Source organism: Dasypus novemcinctus, chromosome 5, assembly GCF_030445035.2.
Source record: "Dasypus novemcinctus isolate mDasNov1 chromosome 5, mDasNov1.1.hap2, whole genome shotgun sequence".
Classification (NCBI taxonomy): domain Eukaryota; kingdom Metazoa; phylum Chordata; class Mammalia; order Cingulata; family Dasypodidae; genus Dasypus; species Dasypus novemcinctus.
In genome coordinates, this window is record NC_080677.1 from 136,342,889 (window position 1) to 136,363,404 (window position 20,516).

At 43.8% G+C, this 20,516-nt stretch overlaps 1 protein-coding gene across 10 annotated transcripts in view; it reads left to right on the forward strand.

The window, feature by feature from the left end:
* The window catches only part of DPP6 (dipeptidyl peptidase like 6), a 1,316,366-nt gene that overhangs the window by 1,275,250 nt on the left and 20,600 nt on the right, over positions 1 to 20,516 (forward strand). For all 10 annotated transcript variants that reach the window (XM_058297586.1, XM_058297590.1, XM_058297593.1 and 7 more), the window contains 2 exons: positions 12,795 to 12,893; positions 19,020 to 19,089. In XM_058297586.1, coding sequence (XP_058153569.1) covers positions 12,795 to 12,893; positions 19,020 to 19,089 — 169 coding nt within the window. The remainder of the gene's footprint in view (positions 1 to 12,794; positions 12,894 to 19,019; positions 19,090 to 20,516) is intronic.

Genomic DNA, 20,516 nt, shown 5'->3' on the forward strand with positions numbered 1-20,516 from the left:
CTCCCAGTCTCCCTGCTCCGGAGCTGTGTGCCTGGTGCCCAGCACAGTTTGGTCCCATCAAAGCCTCCTGGCCGTCTTGGCGGCCTGATGAAGCATCTGCAGCATAGCCGGTCGATGGGTATCACATACGGGCAACAAAGCAGTTGTCAGGCCAGCTCGGCACAGTTGAGCCTTTGGGCCTCAGGTATATTTCAGATTAGTTGAGCTCTTTCATGATTGAAAAGGCCGCTGGAAAAATTCCAGGAGCATCACAAAGGCAAACGGTTGAAGCAATCACCATCCCCGCAGTTGCTCTCCCTTTCATCTGCAAGTGCAGCCCCTGCCTGCTGTTCTGGATCATTAGGACTCTGCAAGACCCCAAACCATTTGTACTTTCCCTGCTCCTTCTGTCGTGAATATCTTAGGTAAACATATCCTGGTCAGGGAGGCAAAGAAAGACCAGAGGTGTATAATCAGGGAATAACAACACGAACGGGAGCCAATGTTCATTAGCCACTGGATATGGGTTGGTGCTGTTTTAAATACTTTGTATTTTAGCTCTGTTTTAGTTTCCTGGCTGCAGAAACAAACATCCTGCAATAGGCTGACTCAACAGTAGGAATTTATTGACTCATACAGTTTCAGAGGCTGGAAAGGTTGCTTCTTCCAGGGGTCAGTTTCTTCTGGCCGGCAGTGTTTGGGGTTCCACGGCTTGTCAGTCATATGGCAGTGCACGTGGCAGTGTCTTCTCCATTCATCTCGGATTGGGTTCCGTTGACATCCAGCTTCTGGCTGCACCATGTGGCTTGTCTTTCCTATGCCCAACTCCCTTTACTTGTAAGGACTTTAGCATATTGACTTTAGGCCCACCCTCATTGAGTGTGGGCACACCTGAACATCTTCAAAAACCCTATTTACCAGAAGGTTCACCCCCACAGGACCAGGGGTTGGGGCCTGAGCATGCCTTTTGTGGGGGTACATGATTCAATCCCCCAACAAACTCACTTAGTCCTCAAAACAACTATGAAGCGGTAACTATTATTATCCCCATTTTTCAGTTACCTAAACTGAGGCAAAGGAGCTTAAGTAATTTACCCTAATTCACACTGCTAGAAAGCAGGGGAGTTTGCACCAACCCGGAGTGGTTCCAAAGCCTGTGTTCTGCTCAGCTGCCTTTCTGTCAGTGCAAAAGGGGCTACTCCACATGCGAGTATTTTCCACTCTGCATCACCAGTTAAGCTGGAGGAAGCAAAACTAGTTAAAGTTTGTCCTCAAACCCCTTCTCAGAGTGATTTCTTTTCCCCACATCATACCCCTCAACCTAGTCTCTGGCTACCTCCCTTAATCAGCTCCAAGCCAGCTCTGGGGCAAATATACAATATTGTACCTTTTCCTACTCAGAGAAGCCTTACACATCAGAGAGAAAGAAAATTCCTTTTGGCCCTGACAATCAGTAAATCTGTGATAGAATCTTTGTTGGAGACAGTTTTGGAGAATGGAAGGACTTAGCTGGACCCTTGAACTTTTCTCTCTAAAGCTAGCCACTTGACCCCCAAGTCGTCATTTCTTGGTCTATCATCCATGATCTTCTTTTTCGTTCCTCTCTTCCCCTTCTGTCTATTCTGCCCCTATTCCAAGCTGATTTTCACATTCTTTACTCTAGGGCCTATCCTTTTTTTTCAGGCAGGGTTGGGCCAACAGCTGCAGAATGACCATTTTTTGACTAGTTTCTGGAAGGGTTTCCATCAGTCTCTCCATCCTGCTTTTGCTAATTAGAAGTTTTGTGTTTCAAGATTTTTTACCATCATGTTTCCCAGGTGTACTTAAAGTAATATCTTACTTTTTAATTTCTTTTTTCTATACCCACTAAGCAAAAGCTCCCATCCATTTTTTTTCTCTATTAATAAAGGTGTGAGTTTACAGAATAATCATGCATAAAATACAGGATTCCCATATACCATCCTATTGTTAGCACCTTGCATTGATATTGAGTATTTGTTACTATTGACAGAAGTACATTCTTGCAATTGTACTATTAACTGTAGTCCTTGGTTTAACTTAGGGTTCATTGTTTGTGTAGTATGATTCCAAGGATTTTTAACATTTTTTATTCTATTACCATATGTATAATCTAACGTTTCCCCTTTCAACGATATTCAGGTATATATTTCAGTGCTGTTAGTTACATTCACAATGTTGTGCCACCATCACCAACTGCCATTTCCAAAACATTTCCATCATTCCAAATAGGAGCCCTGTATAATTTAAGCCTTAACTTCCCATTTCCTATCCCTACCCTGGCCCCTGGTAACCTATAATTATGATTATCTATGAGTTTGCTTATTCTAGTTATTTCATATCAGTGAGAGCATACAATATTTGTCCTTTTGTGTCTGGCTTATTTCATGCGACATGATATCTTCAAGATTCATCCATTTGTCGCTTGTATCGGCACTTCCTTCCTTCTCACAGCTAAATAATATTCCATTCTATCTATATACCACATTTTGTGTACCCATTTATCAGTTTATAGACATTTGGGTTGTTTCCATCTTTTGGCAATTGTGCATATTGTCACTATGAACATTGGTGTGAAAATATCTGTTTGAGTTCTTGCTTTCATTCTTTGGGGTATATACCTAGTAATGGGATTGTCCCCCTTTATTATTTAAATATAATTATAGCTGTGTGCCAGCATTCCTAAGGACTTTGAGTATACTATCAGGCATAGTCTTTATAACAACACTATGAAGTTGAACAATTTACCCAAATTCAGGAAGCAGACTTGGCCCAGTGATTAGGGTGTCCGTCTACCACATGGGAGATCCACGGTTCAAACCCCGGGCCTCCTTGACCCATGTGGAGCTGGCCCACGCACAGTGCTGATGCGCAGCAAGGAGTGCCATGCCACGCTGGGGTGTCCCCCGCGTAGGGGAGCCCCACACGCAAGGAGTGCACCCCTCAAGGAGAGCCGCCCAGCGCGAAAGAAAAGTTCAGCCCGCCCAAGAATGGCGCCGCACACAGGGAGAGCTGATACAACAAGATGACGCAACGAAAAGAAACACAGATTCCCGTGCCACTGACAACAACTGAAGCGGACAAAGAAGAACACACAGCAAATAGACACAGAGAACAGACAACTGGGGTGGGGGGAAAGGGAAGAGAAATAAATAAATAAATCTAAAAAAAATACATTTACCCATGTTCACATAGTTAAAGTCAGAATGAGGATTAGAAGCTTGGCTTATCTGACTCCAGAGCACATGCTCTTGACCTATTCCAGATATCTGGCTAGGAGGAGCCCTCGGCTCCCTGGCTCTGTACATCATTGTCACCCAAGTAGTGTGCTCACAACAGCAGTATTTTTGGTCACTGCTACAAAAACCAACCCTAGTTCGATTATAAGGTAGTACTGAGTCCCTAGTGGTGTTTTAGACCTCACACTGCTTTTGAACAGCACACCAAGTAGCAGACTTACCCCCTAATCAGGGAGGTAGTTCCGAGCTGCCATGAGGAAGTGAGATGGGGCAAAGCATGGGCACATGTGTCTCACAGAGGGGCTATGAAGGAAGTTAAACCACCTCTTAGAGAGGTAGCTTTTGAGCAAGCCATGGAAAGCCTTGACTGTCAAGCTAATATCTAGACTGCATTCTGTCAGCAGTGACGAAAGGACAGGATAAAAGCTATCAAGAGCACTACATATCAGGTAGCAAAAGAGGCCCTGGAAGGGTTAGGATTCTGACTATGAAGGCAGGCTAATCATTTGATCTCATTCCATCCCGGCTTTGAAATTCGAAATTACTGTTTCAGAATGCTTTGCCCTTTCTCCTCCTCTTCCCCCCTGACCCCTGAGCCGCCCTGGGGAATATTTGACTTTTTCCCCCTTCAGAAAATCTTATCTGCAAACAGAGCCTGCAGGGTGTTCACAGATGTGACTCTGAATTATTTAAAAGCTGTTTCCTTAAGAATGTAATTATGGTTGGGACCAAAGTATACTCATTTGATGCCTGGGTATTCAAACAACTTAGGTATTGGGATAGAAAACCAACAAAATCACAGTTAATACTTCGTTGGTGATAATGTAAATATGAAAGAGGGTGCAACTTAAATACAGGGATACCAATTCAATGTGTGAGAGAGTTGTAATTACTATGTAATTTACAATACAGTAGCTCAGTCTTGGAAAGAAAAAGCCTGAGTTGGTGGAAAGTATAATGTATGTTCCTTGATGATACCCCCTAGTGTCTTGAAAGCATATTCATGAGCCTCTAAATTACTAGGCTGGCCCTCTTCATCAACATTAAAAGAAAGGTTGTTATCCCTCCTACTCTCTTCAGTTGGGTGTTTATAAAGAAGCAAAACCAACTCCTACTGCTGGTTGGAATCAAGGCAGTTCTTTCAAGAGATTGTATCAGCCATTGCCTATTTCATTCCTCTGTCCTTAGTTCGCGCTGTTTTCTCTACCTGGAATGCCATCCCGGCGTCCGTCCCCCACCTTCTTGCTGAGTAACCGCCTACTAGGCTGTGGACTGCGCTCCCGTCAGACCTCTGTGAAGCACGGCGCATAGACAGGAAAGGAGGCCTGGTGGGAGAGAAGCCAGTGGGGTAGGACAAGGGGGCTATGCAGGGTCAGGCCAAGGCGTTTGGCCCTTAGCTTATGAGCACCTGGGCATGATACACACTCAGGTTTCCATTTTTAAGAGGAGTTCTGGATACGACATGTAGAATGGGTTAGAAGGGGGGACTGTTGGGGGCTATTCCCATGAGTCAGGGACAATGAGGGTCCAGGCTAGGCTGGGGGCACCGAGGGGTGACTCTCTCAAGGCTGTGCAGGGAAGGAAGGAGACAAACCCTAGCCAAAAATGGCGACGAAGAGTTACAAATGCTCTTGGGTCCAGGCAGACTGGGTGACGACAGTCTGGCCCATGGCCCTCAAAATCCTGGGGCTTCTGTGGTCCAAACAGAGGGGCAATGGCACCTGTCAGTGAGTCTCCGTGGGCACAGCAGCCACAGAACAGACTGCGCACCTGTCTTGCTGCCCTAGCCTGTCTTGACCTGGGACCCTCCACTTTGTGTCCTTACTCTCAGAGAGAGTGGTCCAGCAACAGGGTCGGACTGTGACAGCCAGAGCAGACCCTGGGGACTGGGGCTGCTGAGCCAACCCAGAAGTCCCTTTAAAGCACAGAGATAGAAAGTCAATCCTGTGCCAGCCATTGCAAACATAGCTCTGGTGCCTAATCCTAGCCCTGTGTTTTAATCAAGATACCTCAGGCGAATTTGTGTCTAAGACATACAGTGTTCAAATATGATAGGGAACAATTTAATAGCCAAAGAAAGTCTCATCCTAAAGTGGTATTTGTGTGAGAAGCCCTTGCCAAGACAGGCTCTGTAAAGAGGTAAACCAGGCTGGTGGTCCCTGTATATTTTTGCTCACATAATACCTAGAAGAATTTTGGAACATCATGTACCCCCTGATGTATTTTTGAAGTTGTCATCTAAAGTTTTTCTTCATTAATGTAAAGATATACACAAAAATACTGATATTTTAAAATAAAACCATGGCATAATTTTCAATGAATCCTCTGGTCTCCGAATATCATAGCAATTTGATAACTACCACTGTCCATTTTAAGCATTTCTTGAACAAGTTCTGCTTTAACAATCAGAAATTTTACATTCTTCCTTTTACTCCTCAAACTGGTATTTCTAGTCCTTTTATCTGTCCTTCTCCCAGAATTCTATCCTAATGTAATACATGCTTGAAAATCTATAAAGGGTTATTTTTTTTTTTTAAATTTCCAGTGACCATAATGTGAAATTATCACTTATTTTCTTTCAGGCTGAATTACTGTTACTATTAGTTTACATCAAAATAACCAGAATATATTACAGATTTTGATCATTTTTAAGCACCAAATGTAGCAATTTATGTGAAATTCATCTTTTAAAGAGATGAAGGTGCCTATTTTTTTTCACTTAGTTCATGGATGAATGGATAAATATTACTATTTTCCCGGATAAGATAGTGTTCAGAAATAATTTGACTTCTATTTGTCTGCTTCTTTTCTGGTGGATGCTTTCCTTTGTTTTTCTGGGAGCTAAGAAAAGCTGTTCACATAAACAGATGGAAAGGAAGGAATTTGTTATGACAATGTCACTTTTTTGATCTCCTTCAGCATTCTATGCCAAAAAACTGTGACCAATCTATCATCAAAAATGATTTTCAATGGTCTATGAACTTACAAGTCAGCTAGCTTCCTCCTTTGTTAAAATCAAAGAAAGAGGAAGCAACCTTGTTGCCGAGGAGCCCTTACCCTTCTTTGGAGGCATTTCCTCAGTCACTGTTCCTGCTGGCCTTTGTGTGGAGCCCCATCTTGGCAGAAGCTTCCAGGAAAGGTTAGAGATGGTTGAAAGGCCCGTGATTCCTTTGCAAAGTGTGTGTAAAGCTGTTCTGAGAAGAGAGATGAGAAAGCGGAAGCTCCTCGAAGCTAATCAAGGCACATTTGTTCTCAGGCACAACAGTGTTATGATAGAGTATATATAAAAGTGGAGGACTTGGCCCAGTGGCCCGTCTACCACATGGGAGGTCCGCGGTTCAAACCCCGGGCCTCCTTGACCCGTGTGGAGCTGGCCCATGCGCAGTGCTGATGCGCACAAGGAGTGCCCTGCCACGTAGGGGTGTCCCCCACGTAGGGGAGCCCCACGTGCAGGGAGTGTGCCCCGTAGGGAGAGCTGCCCAGGGTGAAAGAAAGTTAAGCCTGCCCAGGAATGGTGCCGCACACACGGAGAGCTGATGCAGCAAGATGACATAACCAAAAGAAACACAGATTCCCGTGCTGCTGACAACAACAGAAGTGGACAAAGACGACGCAGCAAATAGACACAGAGAACAGACAACCGGGGTGGGGGATGGGGGAAGGGGAGAGAAATAAATAAATAAATAAATCTTTTTTTAAAAAAGTGGAGGAGCAGGAAACCAATTCCATTAAAACCCTTGGGGTGTCTGTGTGTCTTTTTTTTTTTTAAGGTCCTGGGCATTGAACCCAGGACCTCGTACGTGGGAAGCTGGCGCTTGACCACATTGCTACATCAGCTTCCCTGAATTGTTTTTTTTGTTTGTTTTGCTTGTTGTTTGTTTTATGTTCCCTTGGGAGGCACCGGGAACCTAACCCAGGACCCCGTGGGTGATGGGCGCTCAAATGCCTGAGTCACATCTGCTCTGTGTGTCCTTTTTTAAAGTCTTCTATTCCTCTGGCGGTGCTGACACCACTCATAAGGCATCCTGGAGGGATGAAATGAACGTGGCCTAATAGGTGATTAGATTTACAGATGGCTGCATTTTAGACCAAATAAAGCATATTTGGCAGACAAGCTGGCATTTGGCTGACATACATTTGAGAGTAAGTATGGCTCATGGGTTCTTAAGCGATCACCAGAGATGTTTGGATTTGCGTCCTGTCTCTACTGGAGAATGCCAAGCTGGCGTCACTGCAATATGGCAGCTCTCAGTGGCATGGCTGTGGGCTGGGGACCATTGCAGGGTAGCCCTGTACCACACACAGCATTAACACTGGGCCTTCCTCAGTGGGAATGTAGTTAATCTGGGACAGGGAAAGAGAGAGAGAGAAACACACCAGTTCATTTGATAAACAACTCCTGTCCTTAAAAAGAATATTCCTGGCACAAGGTCCTATGCCTGGCCCAGTGCTAATTGCTTTAAGAAATCAAAGACAAATCATTTACATGGGCCCTGCCTTCAAGGTGTTTAAAATTTGGCCAGAGAGAACAATACAGCATGAAGAATAATTAGAACCCAAACTGTGGCACTAACTCTACAACTGAATGTTCAGAGTTCAGAGAAAAAAGATTTCAAGTGAGGTGAATTGAGTCTGAAAAGTGTGAATGCAGGAGTTGGGGCTGAAGAATAAGATCTAGAAGGACAGCCCTGGGAGTGGGCCGGCAGGATTCACAGCGTCCTACATGAGCATGGGGGGCAGTGGTGGGCTAGTCCGGACCAGCGCAGGGGGAGGTTCACCTGGGGCAGTAATCAGAAAGGCCAAAAAGACCTGGAGGATGACAGGCAGGAAATCCAGACAGGGGAATCAGATTCAATGCAGGAGGGCGCTCCTGCAGTCTTGTGCATCAATTTCTCCACACACGCATGCACATTCAATATTGCCCTTTTACTACTTGCAGCCATGAGAGCAAAGGATTTGACTGCCCTCTCCTTTAGGTCAGTTACTTTTTGGTTTCCACTTGGACCTGGTTGGTACTTTTCCAAAATTCAGTAAAGAAATGATTTCACAAATCCCCTTACTCCAGCATGTCTCACAACAGCCCTTGGGCCGAGCTGTGTTCTGCCCGCTAGGGCACCATGAGGGAGGCAGGCCTCGTGAGCAGGCATTTGTCTCTGCGGTCTCACTGTGCCCAGATCTGATAATAGCTAATTCTGCCAAATATTAGAGGGGGCTCACATTTAATTAAGGAGTGGCCGTTTGTATGCTCCAGACTGGAGGTCTCCATGGCCCTGAAGTCAAAAGAAGAGTCCTTCAGGGAATACGCCAATCTTTTCTTATTTCCTCTGCTACGCTCCTGCCCTCTTTGAAAGCAATTATGGGAACAAATAAAATGGCTTAACTCAACTCCCCTGTGTGACAGCCAGCTCTCTGCTGATAAAACCAGTTGTGTGGGCAATCATTAAATGAGAAATCTAATATTTAACTAAATTTAATAGTCTGTTGCTTTGGTGCTTTTTTGTGAAGGGAAGGATTTCAATAGAGGGGAACCAGCTATTCAAATGCAACCTGAATGATGAGAACATTGTGCATTCCCACAGAAAGCCAGAACTCTGAGATCCAGGAATTGGTAACAGGGTGTTTTGTTGGCAAGTCTGTGTTCTTATTCACTTCAGGCAAGCTTAACTCAGTAGGCAGCAAAACAATATTATAACCTGAGTATGAAATTTCTCCTTCAGGACCAGCATTTGAGATTTCCAAATAATGCCTGAAACATAAAATCCAAATGCATGAATATGGGAATAATAGTACATTATGATAAACTGTGTAAGGGTCTGTCCCAGTTTTTTTTTCATTTTGAAATGTGTAGTCCAAAACGGGCCTTGCCACCAGCAAACGTCACCCACCGAAACCCTCTTAGGATCTTCTCCAGAAGAAGCATGCACATTTGCATTTTCTTTAATGACGTGGCTCCATGGCTCCATCTTTCTTCCTGGTGGTAAAAATATCCTAGCTTTGCTCCTGCTAATTCCACTGATCTTCATGAGTCACCATTTTTATAGTTTGATTTGCATTAGCATACTCTCAAATCCCTTGCCTATTGTCAACCTGTGCTTATCCTATAGGCAGGCCCAGCATAAAGATCACAGGTTCTTCAAAGGCTTTTGTCTGACCTCAAGCAGGCTGAAGCCTTCTGGCTGACCCCATAGGATCTATGGACCAGTCTCCTACAATGAGCTTGGCTTTGAGTACTAACAGTGAACAGCCTCATAATTCCAGCATTAATTAAAGGTTGGCTTATATATACCATTAGTCCTTCAAACACCATAAAATTTTCAATCATTTGGGTGGAAGTTTGCTTTGGTTTCACTTTGGTTTGTCTGATGCAGGGAGTAGTAGCTGATAGGCCTCAACTTCTTCAACTCTCATGACTCATGAGGTCTGGACCCTGGGATTCTCCAGGAGTCTCTGGAACCTCCTGGTCCTTTTCCATTTCTTTTCCATCAGAAATTTTCTTGGGGCAGTGGAAAAAGGGCCATGTGTGAACAGAGAGAAAAACTTGAGCCAAAATCCAGACTGGGCTACTGGCTGGAGATATTTAATTTCCAGGATATGAACTGGAGCTCCTCAAACAGAATTGCCCAAGGTATTAGAAATGGGGGGAAGCGGACTTGGCCCAGTGGTTAGGGTGTCCATCTACCACATGGGAGGTCCGCGGTTCAAACCCTGGGCCTCCTTGACCTGTGTGGAGCTGGCCCATGTGCAGTGCTGATGCGCGCAAGGAGTGCCAAGCCACGCAGGGGTGTCCCCCGCATAGGGGAGCCCCACGCGCAAAGGAATGCGCCCTGTAAGGAGAGCTGCCCGGCACGAAAGAAAGAGCAGCCTGCCTAAGAATGGTGCTGCCCACAGGAGAGCTGACACAAGATGATGCAACAAAAAGAAACACAGATTCCCATGCCGCTGACAACAACAGAAGCGGACAAAGAAGAAGACGCAGCAAATAGACACAGAGAACAGACAACCAGGGTGGGGAGGTGAGGGGGAAGGGGAGAGAAATAAATAAATAAATCTTAAAAAGAAAAAAAGAAATGGGTACATTTTCTTCCTGAGATAGAAGTGAACAATGATGTCTTGGTGAGTAGAAATAAAAAGGGCAGCCAGGCAAATGACTAAAACTCTGGCAGATAGTGATAAGAGTATCTGAAAAGACTAGAAATTACCTTAGATAGGATGGTTAAGGCTACTCTTTGAGGAAGTGATGTTTGACTTGCAGGATGAAAGGAAATCAGCAAGGAGAGTTCCAGACAAAGGGAGCAGCAGGTGCAAATGCCCTGAGACAAAGAGCTTGGATGTTACTGTTGTTTTCATTAGCATGCAGAGGTCCTTTCTAGTCTTCCTACCCTATAAAAGTGAATAGAAGAAAAATAGGAAAAAGACAAAATCTCACAAGTCCTATCAACTGATTGTGTAACCTAGGGGCATTGTGTTAAAGGTCTGAGGCCAGGTACACTCAGCAAAAATGAGTACTATCCCTGATCTATTAGCAATACGTGCCATGTGTGTGGAAAAGACAGTGGGGGCATACAAGGCCCATATTTACCACCCCTGAGATAGAGCGGGTCTTCCCTAACTTGAATACATTATCCACAGGGAGACTGTGCCACTCTCTAGCAATTCTCTGTCTCAGAATGAGGTCAAGTCTACTTGGATTTATTTCCCTCAGGTTTTACCAGTCTATCTTCCCCTTGCATAAAGCTATCCTTTTCTGTTGTCTGCGAAGGACACCAACCTTGCATGCTATGTACTGATCAGATTTTTAAAAACTCTACCTGTTTGAAAAATAGTTTCACCATTTCTCTGTTCACCTTTTCATCAATACTAAATATTCAAACATATGACCAACAACTTATAAAACTTTTGTTTTGTTTATTTGCTCATCACAAGGACTAGGAACTTTAATTTACTCTCTGGTCTTTGATGGGAAAAGTTTGCCAACCCTGCCCCAAAATAAACATTAGGATCCGTTAAGTAATGTCAATAACTGATTGTCACTACTCAGGAAAACAAAAACAAAAAAACATTCATTGCCAAAGCCCCTCCCCCCCCCCCCATGTGTGAGAATTTAACCTACAGGTGCCTTTGTGATGCACCTGGAGAGTAACTATTGTTTTTGCAGGGAGTTATTATCTGAGGATGGTTTAACGTTCATTGTGACACTGTGATTATTAGTTTACACTTTAAAACATTCACAAATTAGAGTTATTTCAACAGTTTGATGAGCCAAAGGTAGAGTCTCTTGAAGACAAAATTTCCTTTCATAATGAACCACAAGTTGTCCTTCATGTAGGCTTAAAGCTTAAGAAAGGAAGAAAGATGATTTTTATTACCTATCAGATGGTGAAATAAAGTGGAATGGCCATTTCTGTAGGAGATTAAGGAGTTCAGATGATGAGGGAGCATCATTTCAACTGGAGAAAAATGTAATGAGGCCATTTGCGTGTTGTTACAACCTGAGAAGGACCTCATGCAGCTAAGCCACAGGCACAGGATTAATCCAAGCCCCTCTGGCGTGGTGGTAGAATGGCCAGTCCCATCACATGGTTCAGTATTGTTCCTATGATTTTTTTTTTTAAAGATTTATTTCTTTCCCCTTCCTCCATTCCCCCTGTTGTTGGCTCTCTGTGTCCATTTGCTGTCTGTTTTTTGTCCACTTTCATTCTTGTCAGCGGCACCTGGAATCTGTGTCGCTTTTTGTTGCCTCACCTTGCTGTGTCAGCTCTCCGTGTGTGCAGCGCCACTCCTGGGCAGGCTGCGCTTTTTTCACACTGGGCGGCTCTCCTCGTGGGATGCAATCCTTGTGCATAGGGCTCCCCTATGCAGGAGACGCCCCTGCATGGCATGGCACTCCTTGCGCACGGCAGCAGCACTGCACATGGGCCAGCTCACCACATGGGCCAGGAGGCCCTGGGTTTGAACACTTGACCTCCCACATGGTAGGCAGAAACTATCACTTGAGCCACGTCCACCTCCCCCTATGATTTTAATGTCAACTAATATAAGCCTCCAAATAAAGGTCTCCAAAGACCAGATAATCTTATGTTTTAGTTAAGAAATTTGAATCCATTTTTCCTGAAAAATTTTAATAAACATAACACTCCAGCCTCTAGTATCTTTTCCTTCCCTGATTATTGTGCTCACTCTACCTGGAAAGTCATTTGTCCTAACAGAGATGATGTTCGTTTCCTAAAACCAGGAGTCTTGAGAGGAAACATCTGCCAAAATCCATGCATATGAGAAATGCTATAGAAAACACAAATCTCTGGGGGAGGGGGACCTATATTATGAAAAGAATCTTTGATCTGCCCAAGTTCCTGATTTGAGACTAGGACTTCCACTTACCAGCCAGGTAACGTGAAGAAATCATTTGTTTCAGTTTATCTGTAAAATAGAAATGTTAATAATTACTTCCAGGCTTGATGTAGGTAATTATTCATGGAATGAATGCACATGAACACCCATGGCTCAAATAGATATCAGTAAATGTTTGCTGAATCTGCATTTATTTTTTCTCTCTTTCAGAAATGTTTGACCTAGAAACAAATGAACACATACAGAAGGCCATAAATGACCGACAGATGCCAAAAGTAGAATACAGGAAACTCGAGATTGATGATTATAGTAAGTGCTTCCTTTTTTTCCTTTAAAATAAGCAAATGAAAAAAGCACTTCTTCTCTGAAATGGCCTTAGTTTACCTGGGCTGCTATCACAAATATCACACAATAGGTTGGCTTCAATGACAAGCATATATTGGCACATGGTTTTGAGGCTAAACAGCCAAAATTGGCAAAGCTTGCTCTCTCCCAAAATCTATAGTGTTCTGGAGCTGGCTGCCTGCAGTCCTTAAAGTTCTTTGGTTTGTATTTCGCCTCCTGTCACATGCCAGTGTCCTTTCCTTTCTCACTTCCGTGACTGCCAGGTTCTCCTTATAAGTCCTCCAGTTGTGTGGATTAAGGGCCACCCTGCTTCTTTTGACCACACCTTAACTAAAAAGAACATCTTCGAAAGGTGCTATTTACAATGGGTTCACACCCACAGGGACACAGATTAAGATTAAGAACATGAGCTTTTTGGGGTACAAATTCAACCTACCACATGACCCACCCATCAGCAATTGATTACCACGCACTAAAGGTTTCCCACAGCACCACAGCAAGGCAGAATCATCTGTGTCCCGACTAGAAATGCATTCCAGTCAGCAAGGGGATATTCAGGGATGCAGGAAGAAAAGTATCTTGCACTGAGTTTATTGTACTCACAACCAAGATATTCACTCTGGTGACAAATTACAACAAAAAATGGTGCATATGACTTCTCTCCTTAAGGGGTAGAATTCATGTAAGGTCCCAGGCTGAACTTCTCTTCTTCTTTCATGAACATACCATGGCACTGACAGAGAAAATTCTTTTTCTCTGGAAATTTTTTTCCTAGGCCATTTCATACCTTCATCTTCTTATCTCTAAATGTTGATGTACCTTAAAATTCAATATTCAGGCTTCTGCTGTCTTTGTGCTTACCCTTTCTTTCATTTGAATTGTCCATTCATTCATTCGTTCAGCAAACTTTTGTGAGCACTTAGTCTGTGTTAGGCATCACTAAACACTGAAAAACCTCAGAGAATTGGCTAGAAAAGGACCGATGCCCCCAAAGGGGTGACAGAAATTATAGCTTCTGCTCTCACTTCTAGGCTGTGGTCTAGCCTCATAGCCTTAACTACCCAATACATATTTATCCTTGAAAACCTCAAATGTAAAATTTCCAGAATAAATCTCTGCTTTTCCTCCAAACTATGTCTCCCTCCAGACTTTCCTCCTTCTATGCATAGCATCTTTTTTTAAAATAACTTAGACTTCAAACCTCTAAATTATCTTTCAGTCCTTCATTCAAGTGCCACCTAACCATCATCACAGTGGGTGGTAAATAAGTTTCATTTCCTGTACTAACTCTGACCAATTGGTAATAACTGCCTTGAACTATATGTTGAAGAGGAATGACTCTAAGGTCACCATGAATAAATGGAAAAGAGTATTACGATTGATTAGTAATGCCTTAACTGAAAGAGAGCAGGGAGAAGCAGTTGCACTTGTGCCCTTTATCTGTCATCCTAGATGGGGAGCTCTTTGGCTGCACTTTCCATTACAGTAGGTCAGTGACTTGTCACCCGGGTCAGTGAGTCCTGAGGTATAATTAAACACCTTCTTTGTGCTCAGCACACCAGAGGCCAAGAGGTTAGAAAAGTCACAGTTACCTATAAGACTGTAAGCTCCTTAAGGGTAGGTACCAAAGCTCACACACATGAACAAAAGCAGATCGACCACAACAGTGGATCCTATAAAGCTCCATGGTTTAGAGCAGAAAGCCAATGCCACAGGAGAAGAACGTGAAGTGGACTGAGTCATTTAGGAAGGGTCTACAGAAAGTAGAGTTTCAGCTGGCATTTAAGAGAACAAAGTACAGTCCAGAAGAACATGGAAACATATCAGTGGGGCATAGGCAAGGATAAGCATAACTTATGGGGTGAGTCAGGAGGCTGACCTGGATTTTCAGACTAAAAGAGGGGTCCCAGGTATCATGAGCCAACCATGAGTGACTTTTCACTCTCCAGCACCTCACCAGCTCATGCCTCAGTCCATTCAGAGCTCTTCACCAAGGTCATCCTGATCCTTTCATTTGGTCAATGGAGTTACACTACATTAGAACTTTTGTAAATATCTAGAAATAAAAGTATTTTCTTTCTTGTCCTGTAAAGATACATATTCACCTCTGAAAGTCAGGAAAGTCCAAAATAGAATATGCATACAATTCCCCCACACGTTGAGAGACTTTTTGTTGTAAAATGTTCCAGATGTGGACAGAGGGGTATTGTTACCAGATTTTGTTTAGGTTCTTTGACTCTGCTGGAGAAATGAATTTCAAGAACACGTCGGGTGAGTTAGGCCAATAATTTATTCAGGTAGGGAGGAAAGAGAAATGAGAGAAAATAACAGAGCGGGGGTCCCAGGTGGAGAGGAAGGGGTTGAAAAGTGATATAAAGGGTTGATGTACAGGCTACAATTTCCCATTATAGGTTATAAATGCCCAGGTTTTACTTGCGTGGTGATCCAAGCCAGGGAGAAGCAGCCCAGGTCCAGACGCAAGAGAGCACAGGAGAGAGAATTTGGGCCTGGTGCTACTTTTTAAACTGCTAATTATTCCACCCCTTTGCTAATGGCAGGGGAAGGGTTTCAGCTGTTCACCATTTTGATTGCTTATTTTCCCCATCAGTCTCCCAGGAGGGCCCAATAATAAAGTCCTTGGGGGAATATCCAGGGCTACTCCTGGTTCTGGGGTAAGTCTTCTTCTGAGTGGCAGAATCTTGGAGGAGGGTTTTCCAGCAGCCATCTTGGGGTTGCTGATGTCCACATGGACTTTTTGCCAGGTTCCAGATCCATTTATTGATTCCCTATCTTATTAGCCTGCTTCAGGATAAATATAGTACATGTGTACTACTAAAGTTTCTAAGTTGGTATCAAGGCAAACAAGATTGGTTTAGATTTAGGATGCTAAATTTTTAGCCCCATGATAACCACAAAGAAAATATCAGAGAATATGCAAAGGCACAGAAACAGAAAGTAGAGTACAGTAAAGGTTTCCAGGGATAGGGAACAGGGGCAATGGGGAATTAAAGTAAAATGAGAGCAGGGTTTCTGTTTGGGGTGAAGGGAAAGTTCTAGTAATGGGTGATGATGAGGATATTACAACATTGTGAATGTGATTAATACTACTGAATGTATGTGTGGGAGGGATTGGGATGGGGAAATTTATATTGTATGTATGTTTCCTGTTAGAGATTACCCCTTACTAGGTTTAGAACAATTAACAGATAATAAGGCTGTGACTCCACTCCAATCCATTGAGCAAACTGCCTATGGGGGGCTAGGAGGAAGCCCATACCCTCCCAAGAATAAACAAAATGGAGCACATAAGGGCAGATAGGGGCCTTTACCCCAGGTACCACCAACCTCTTCCACATTCCAAGACCTCCTCCCCCTTATCATTTGCTGTGCTCTGTTTCTCCACCTATTGATGCACTATATAAAGCATACCCACCACCCTCCAGGGCCAGGCTGAAGTCTTTCTTCAGACTGGCCAGTGGGGGGCTGAAGTCTATTCTTCAGAGTCCCTCCTTTGGGAGAGTTTCCTGATAAACTTCCTGACTGCAATTCTCAGTCTCCATGTCCCAGTGAGCACCATTTTTCTTTAACATTTCCACAGTGGAAAAAAAAAAAAGGAAAGAGAATCTAAAGAGATGATGACAATCTTCAAAAAAAATACAATTTACAAAAATGATGTGGTGGGGGGTGGGGAGAGAGTTATATGGGAACTGCTTATATTTTTTTGTTTTTTTTTATGTTTTTTAATGTAACATTCCTTGTGATCTATTAACTTTAATTTTAAAAAAAGAAAAAGAGATGATGACAGTTAAATGCAATACCTGATTCTGGATGGGGTCCTGGAATGGAGGAGAAAAGACTCAGAAGAACATTTGGGATATAAGAAAAAATTGGAATATAGACTATAAGTTTTATATCAATGTTAAATTTCTTGAACTTGATAACTGTACTTAAGATGATTACGTAAATTCATCAGAAATGTACAAAGTATTATGCGTTCAAGAAGTATGAGTGCAATCTGTGCTCAAATGTTCAGGAAATGATGGATGGATGGATGGATGGATGGATGGATGGATGGATGGATGGATGGATGGATGGATGAGCAAGCAAGCAACTTCCATATATTTGTCCTAAACCCCTTATACCTCCCTTATCTAACTACAGGCCTCAAGACTGGCTACATAATGTACAGGCCCCCCCGTGAAAAATGAAAATTCTGGCCCCTCATTTACCCAAGAATTTCAAGACTGCAACGACAGAGCATTTAACCAAAGCAGGGTCCTGGCACAGGTCGCATGGCCATGAGGCCAGCCCTAATAGAGGCCCATGATCAGACTTCTAGTTCCCCCAGTCTCCCATTCAGCAAGTCTTCTTGAACCCTTCTTCCTGGTATTTTTCACATCTGTTGCTTCCTAACACAGCCTTTTAGGCCAGGTCTTTATTCCTTTACAAGATTCCTTTCTGACCCTTTTAAACCCAGTGCCCCTCTCTAATCTGCTCTAACCACTGCTATCAAAATAACATTTCCTAAATCCTGAAGTAGACAGGTAGCTGTCTATCCACCCTCCCCCCCACACACACACACACAAGATACAGTAAAGACCCTTTGAGAAGCAAATAACCAATTTTTCACCACAAGCTCTTCCCAGCATGAGATTTCATTTGAAAAAGAAAGAAAAAAACAAATGCTAGGAAAGCAGGTACAGCTGCTGGGTACAGGGACTGACATGAAATTCACCCCTTTGGGGATCACAGAAAATCTAAAAGATGCTGGCTCTACCGACTTGCTTTTGTTTTGTTTTTTCATTTATGCCACCAGAAGCTAAAGCTTTCATTAGGAGAGTAATAAGTCTTCAGGAACCGCTCTCCTGAAATATATTCAGACAGCAATAGCCCTGATTCCAAGGTCTGCCCTTGGGCTTATCAGTGGCAGAGAGCAGCCCAGACCATGTTTTATGGATATTTAAATGATAAAGTCCAATGCCTGCCTTTCTGCCCGTCCCTGGGCCATTGATCCAATTTGCAAGCCATTAACATTCAGCCAGAATCAGTCATCAGACCTAGTGTCAGAGCAAGATTGCCCAGCAAACCGCCCAAGCCTGGGGTGTATCTGTACAGTAATTGTATTGAAAATGCCAGTAATTCCAATTTAATTGCCATGCCTTTGGTAGTCTGGGTTGTAGTTAACATCAATCAACAAATTCTGACTTAAGTAGGTAGATTTATTTTGTTTAGGACAGAAAAAAACGCTGGTGAGGAAATTTCTTAAGGTGTGGCTCTTTCTCCCCTCCCTCCCTCCAAGGATTTCACCCCACCAAGGACCAGATCCAAATGACCTTGGCAGCCTGGAACCACTGGGCATCAGCCACTTCTTCCCCAGCTTTCCTGTACCTGTTTCTCCCGCAGCCAGCCCACGCCCGCCCAGCACACACCTGCCAACCGTTCATCTGACACGGCCATCCTGCCTTGCAGCGGGCTTCCTGCCTGCCTCCTGGGCACTCACCCTCTCCCTTCTGTGCTGCTACCCCTGCTTCAAGCCCCATCGCTCAATCTCTTTCTTTCCCCTTCCCCACTGCTCCCAAATATCGATTCCTAGCTGTGCCACGGACACAGCAGGCTAAAGAGAAAATCCAGATATTGTGAGCCATTTAATTGCATGTTGTACCAGCTATGCCTGGCAAAGTGATGCTTGCTGCCCTGGGGTTTTCCTTTCTCTCTGTGTGTAGTTCTGCTGTTAACATAAGTTTACAGTGATCTAGTCTTTTCTATTTTTCAATACACTCCCATATGCAAGATTAAATTTAAGTTTCAGATGAAGATACAAAGCCTCAAAGAGGTTGGGTGCCTTGCTCAAGGTCACACAGTGAGTCAGAGTCACTGAGATCAAAATCTTGGCCAGCCTTCTGGTGACTTGCAATCCTCTCTGGTGGGTGACCCACCAACGCCTCCTACCAAAGTATCCTTTGCCCCCATACTCCAGCAAGGAGCGCACCCAATGGGCTGAACACATTATAGCACACACCCATCGTTGCTTCTCCCATGTGTGGTTGGTACTGCCAGCCTAACGTTGCCCTGTGCTTTGTTTTCATCTAGACTTGCCAATGCAGATCCTAAAGCCAGCAACCTTTACTGATACAGTCCACTATCCCTTGCTCCTGGTGGTGTAAGTATCATTGCTTCTTTCCTCGTTAGGATGCTTGCTTTGGGAATCAGTAAGACCAAAAGAAAGGAATCGGAAACTCTTAAGACCAAATAATATTGTTGCTACCTAAAAACATAAGACACTTTAGCTCATCAGCAAATGTCAGGTTCTTCACGTAAATGTTTGTAACTTCCGGAGGTTAAGGGAAAGTGGAGTCCATACACCCCTTCTTCCCAGTCTACTTCTGGAAGATTCATTAGAATGACAGTGGGTCTTAAATAAAATTCCACCAATCCTGCAGCAGTAACTGGGAAATGGGTTCAGGAATAGTCACAACAGCAGATGGAGAAAGTCAGACTTGTTTGAAGCACTCACCTTGAGGCACACCTGACAATTATTTTCAAGGCAGGAGGGGCAGCCTGATAGGCAGTGGGCAGGGTCTTCGAGGATGGATGGGGCTCTCAGACTGAGGGCAACACGGGTGGCCTTCGACCCTGGGGCCAGCTGGCCACTTAGTCTCCATTTCTGCCAGGGTACCGGAGCCTGAACAATATTTCTAGCTACTTAACCACCTTGAAGGCCACTCGTTGGTTGGTCAACAAAGAATTATTTCAAATATTCCTTGTGGTAATTAACAAACCCTCTGGTTTAAATTTTGAGAACAATACTGTAAGTCTGTGTAAACACCTCCCAAGCGTTCCAGTCCTAATTAGGGTACTTTGCATTCACCCCTGGAGTGTGTACTCTGATTAGGGTACTTCAAATGCTAACTAATCGCTGTGGGGATTAGATGAGAGTTAACATGGATTCACACAGCACACAAAAATGTTTTTAAAGTGAGTTACCACCTGGACAATTTAGCAAATTTGGCAAATATTCCCCTCCCTGTCGGTTCTTTTAAGGTGGGGGGAGGGGACAGAGAAGGGGCCTGTGAAAATTACTGTGCCCTCTCATTACCTCTCTGACCTCTGACAAACAGTCTCTCCCCAGATGGAGCAGAGTTCGGTCAGCAGGGGTGTTGTTTTAGGATGAGAGTGCAGTTACCCGCCCAAGTAAACGTTAAATAACCTCCGTGTAACCCCTAATTGTCACCCCTAATTGTCTCACCATGCCCTTGATCAGAGGGTTTAGTCACTCAGGAACAAAAAGGCCTCAATAGAAAGATGTCCCATGGCAGAGAATCAAGTATTGATTCCATTGTTGAAAGAACCCACTTTCCTTACTGTCTGGACTGGTTTAGGACTTTGCCAACACCCCTCTCCACCTTCACCCCCCCACACCCGCTTTCCATACTGCCCCCTTTTTTCCTTTATTAAGTCAGATTTTCACAACTTTCTCAAAGATGCTAATGATTTCAAAGCCAAGCTTTCTTCCCTGGTGATTCGATTTCTTCACTAATCTTGAGGGAAATCCCAAAATACTTCTCTGGTTTACAAACCTTCCTTTGA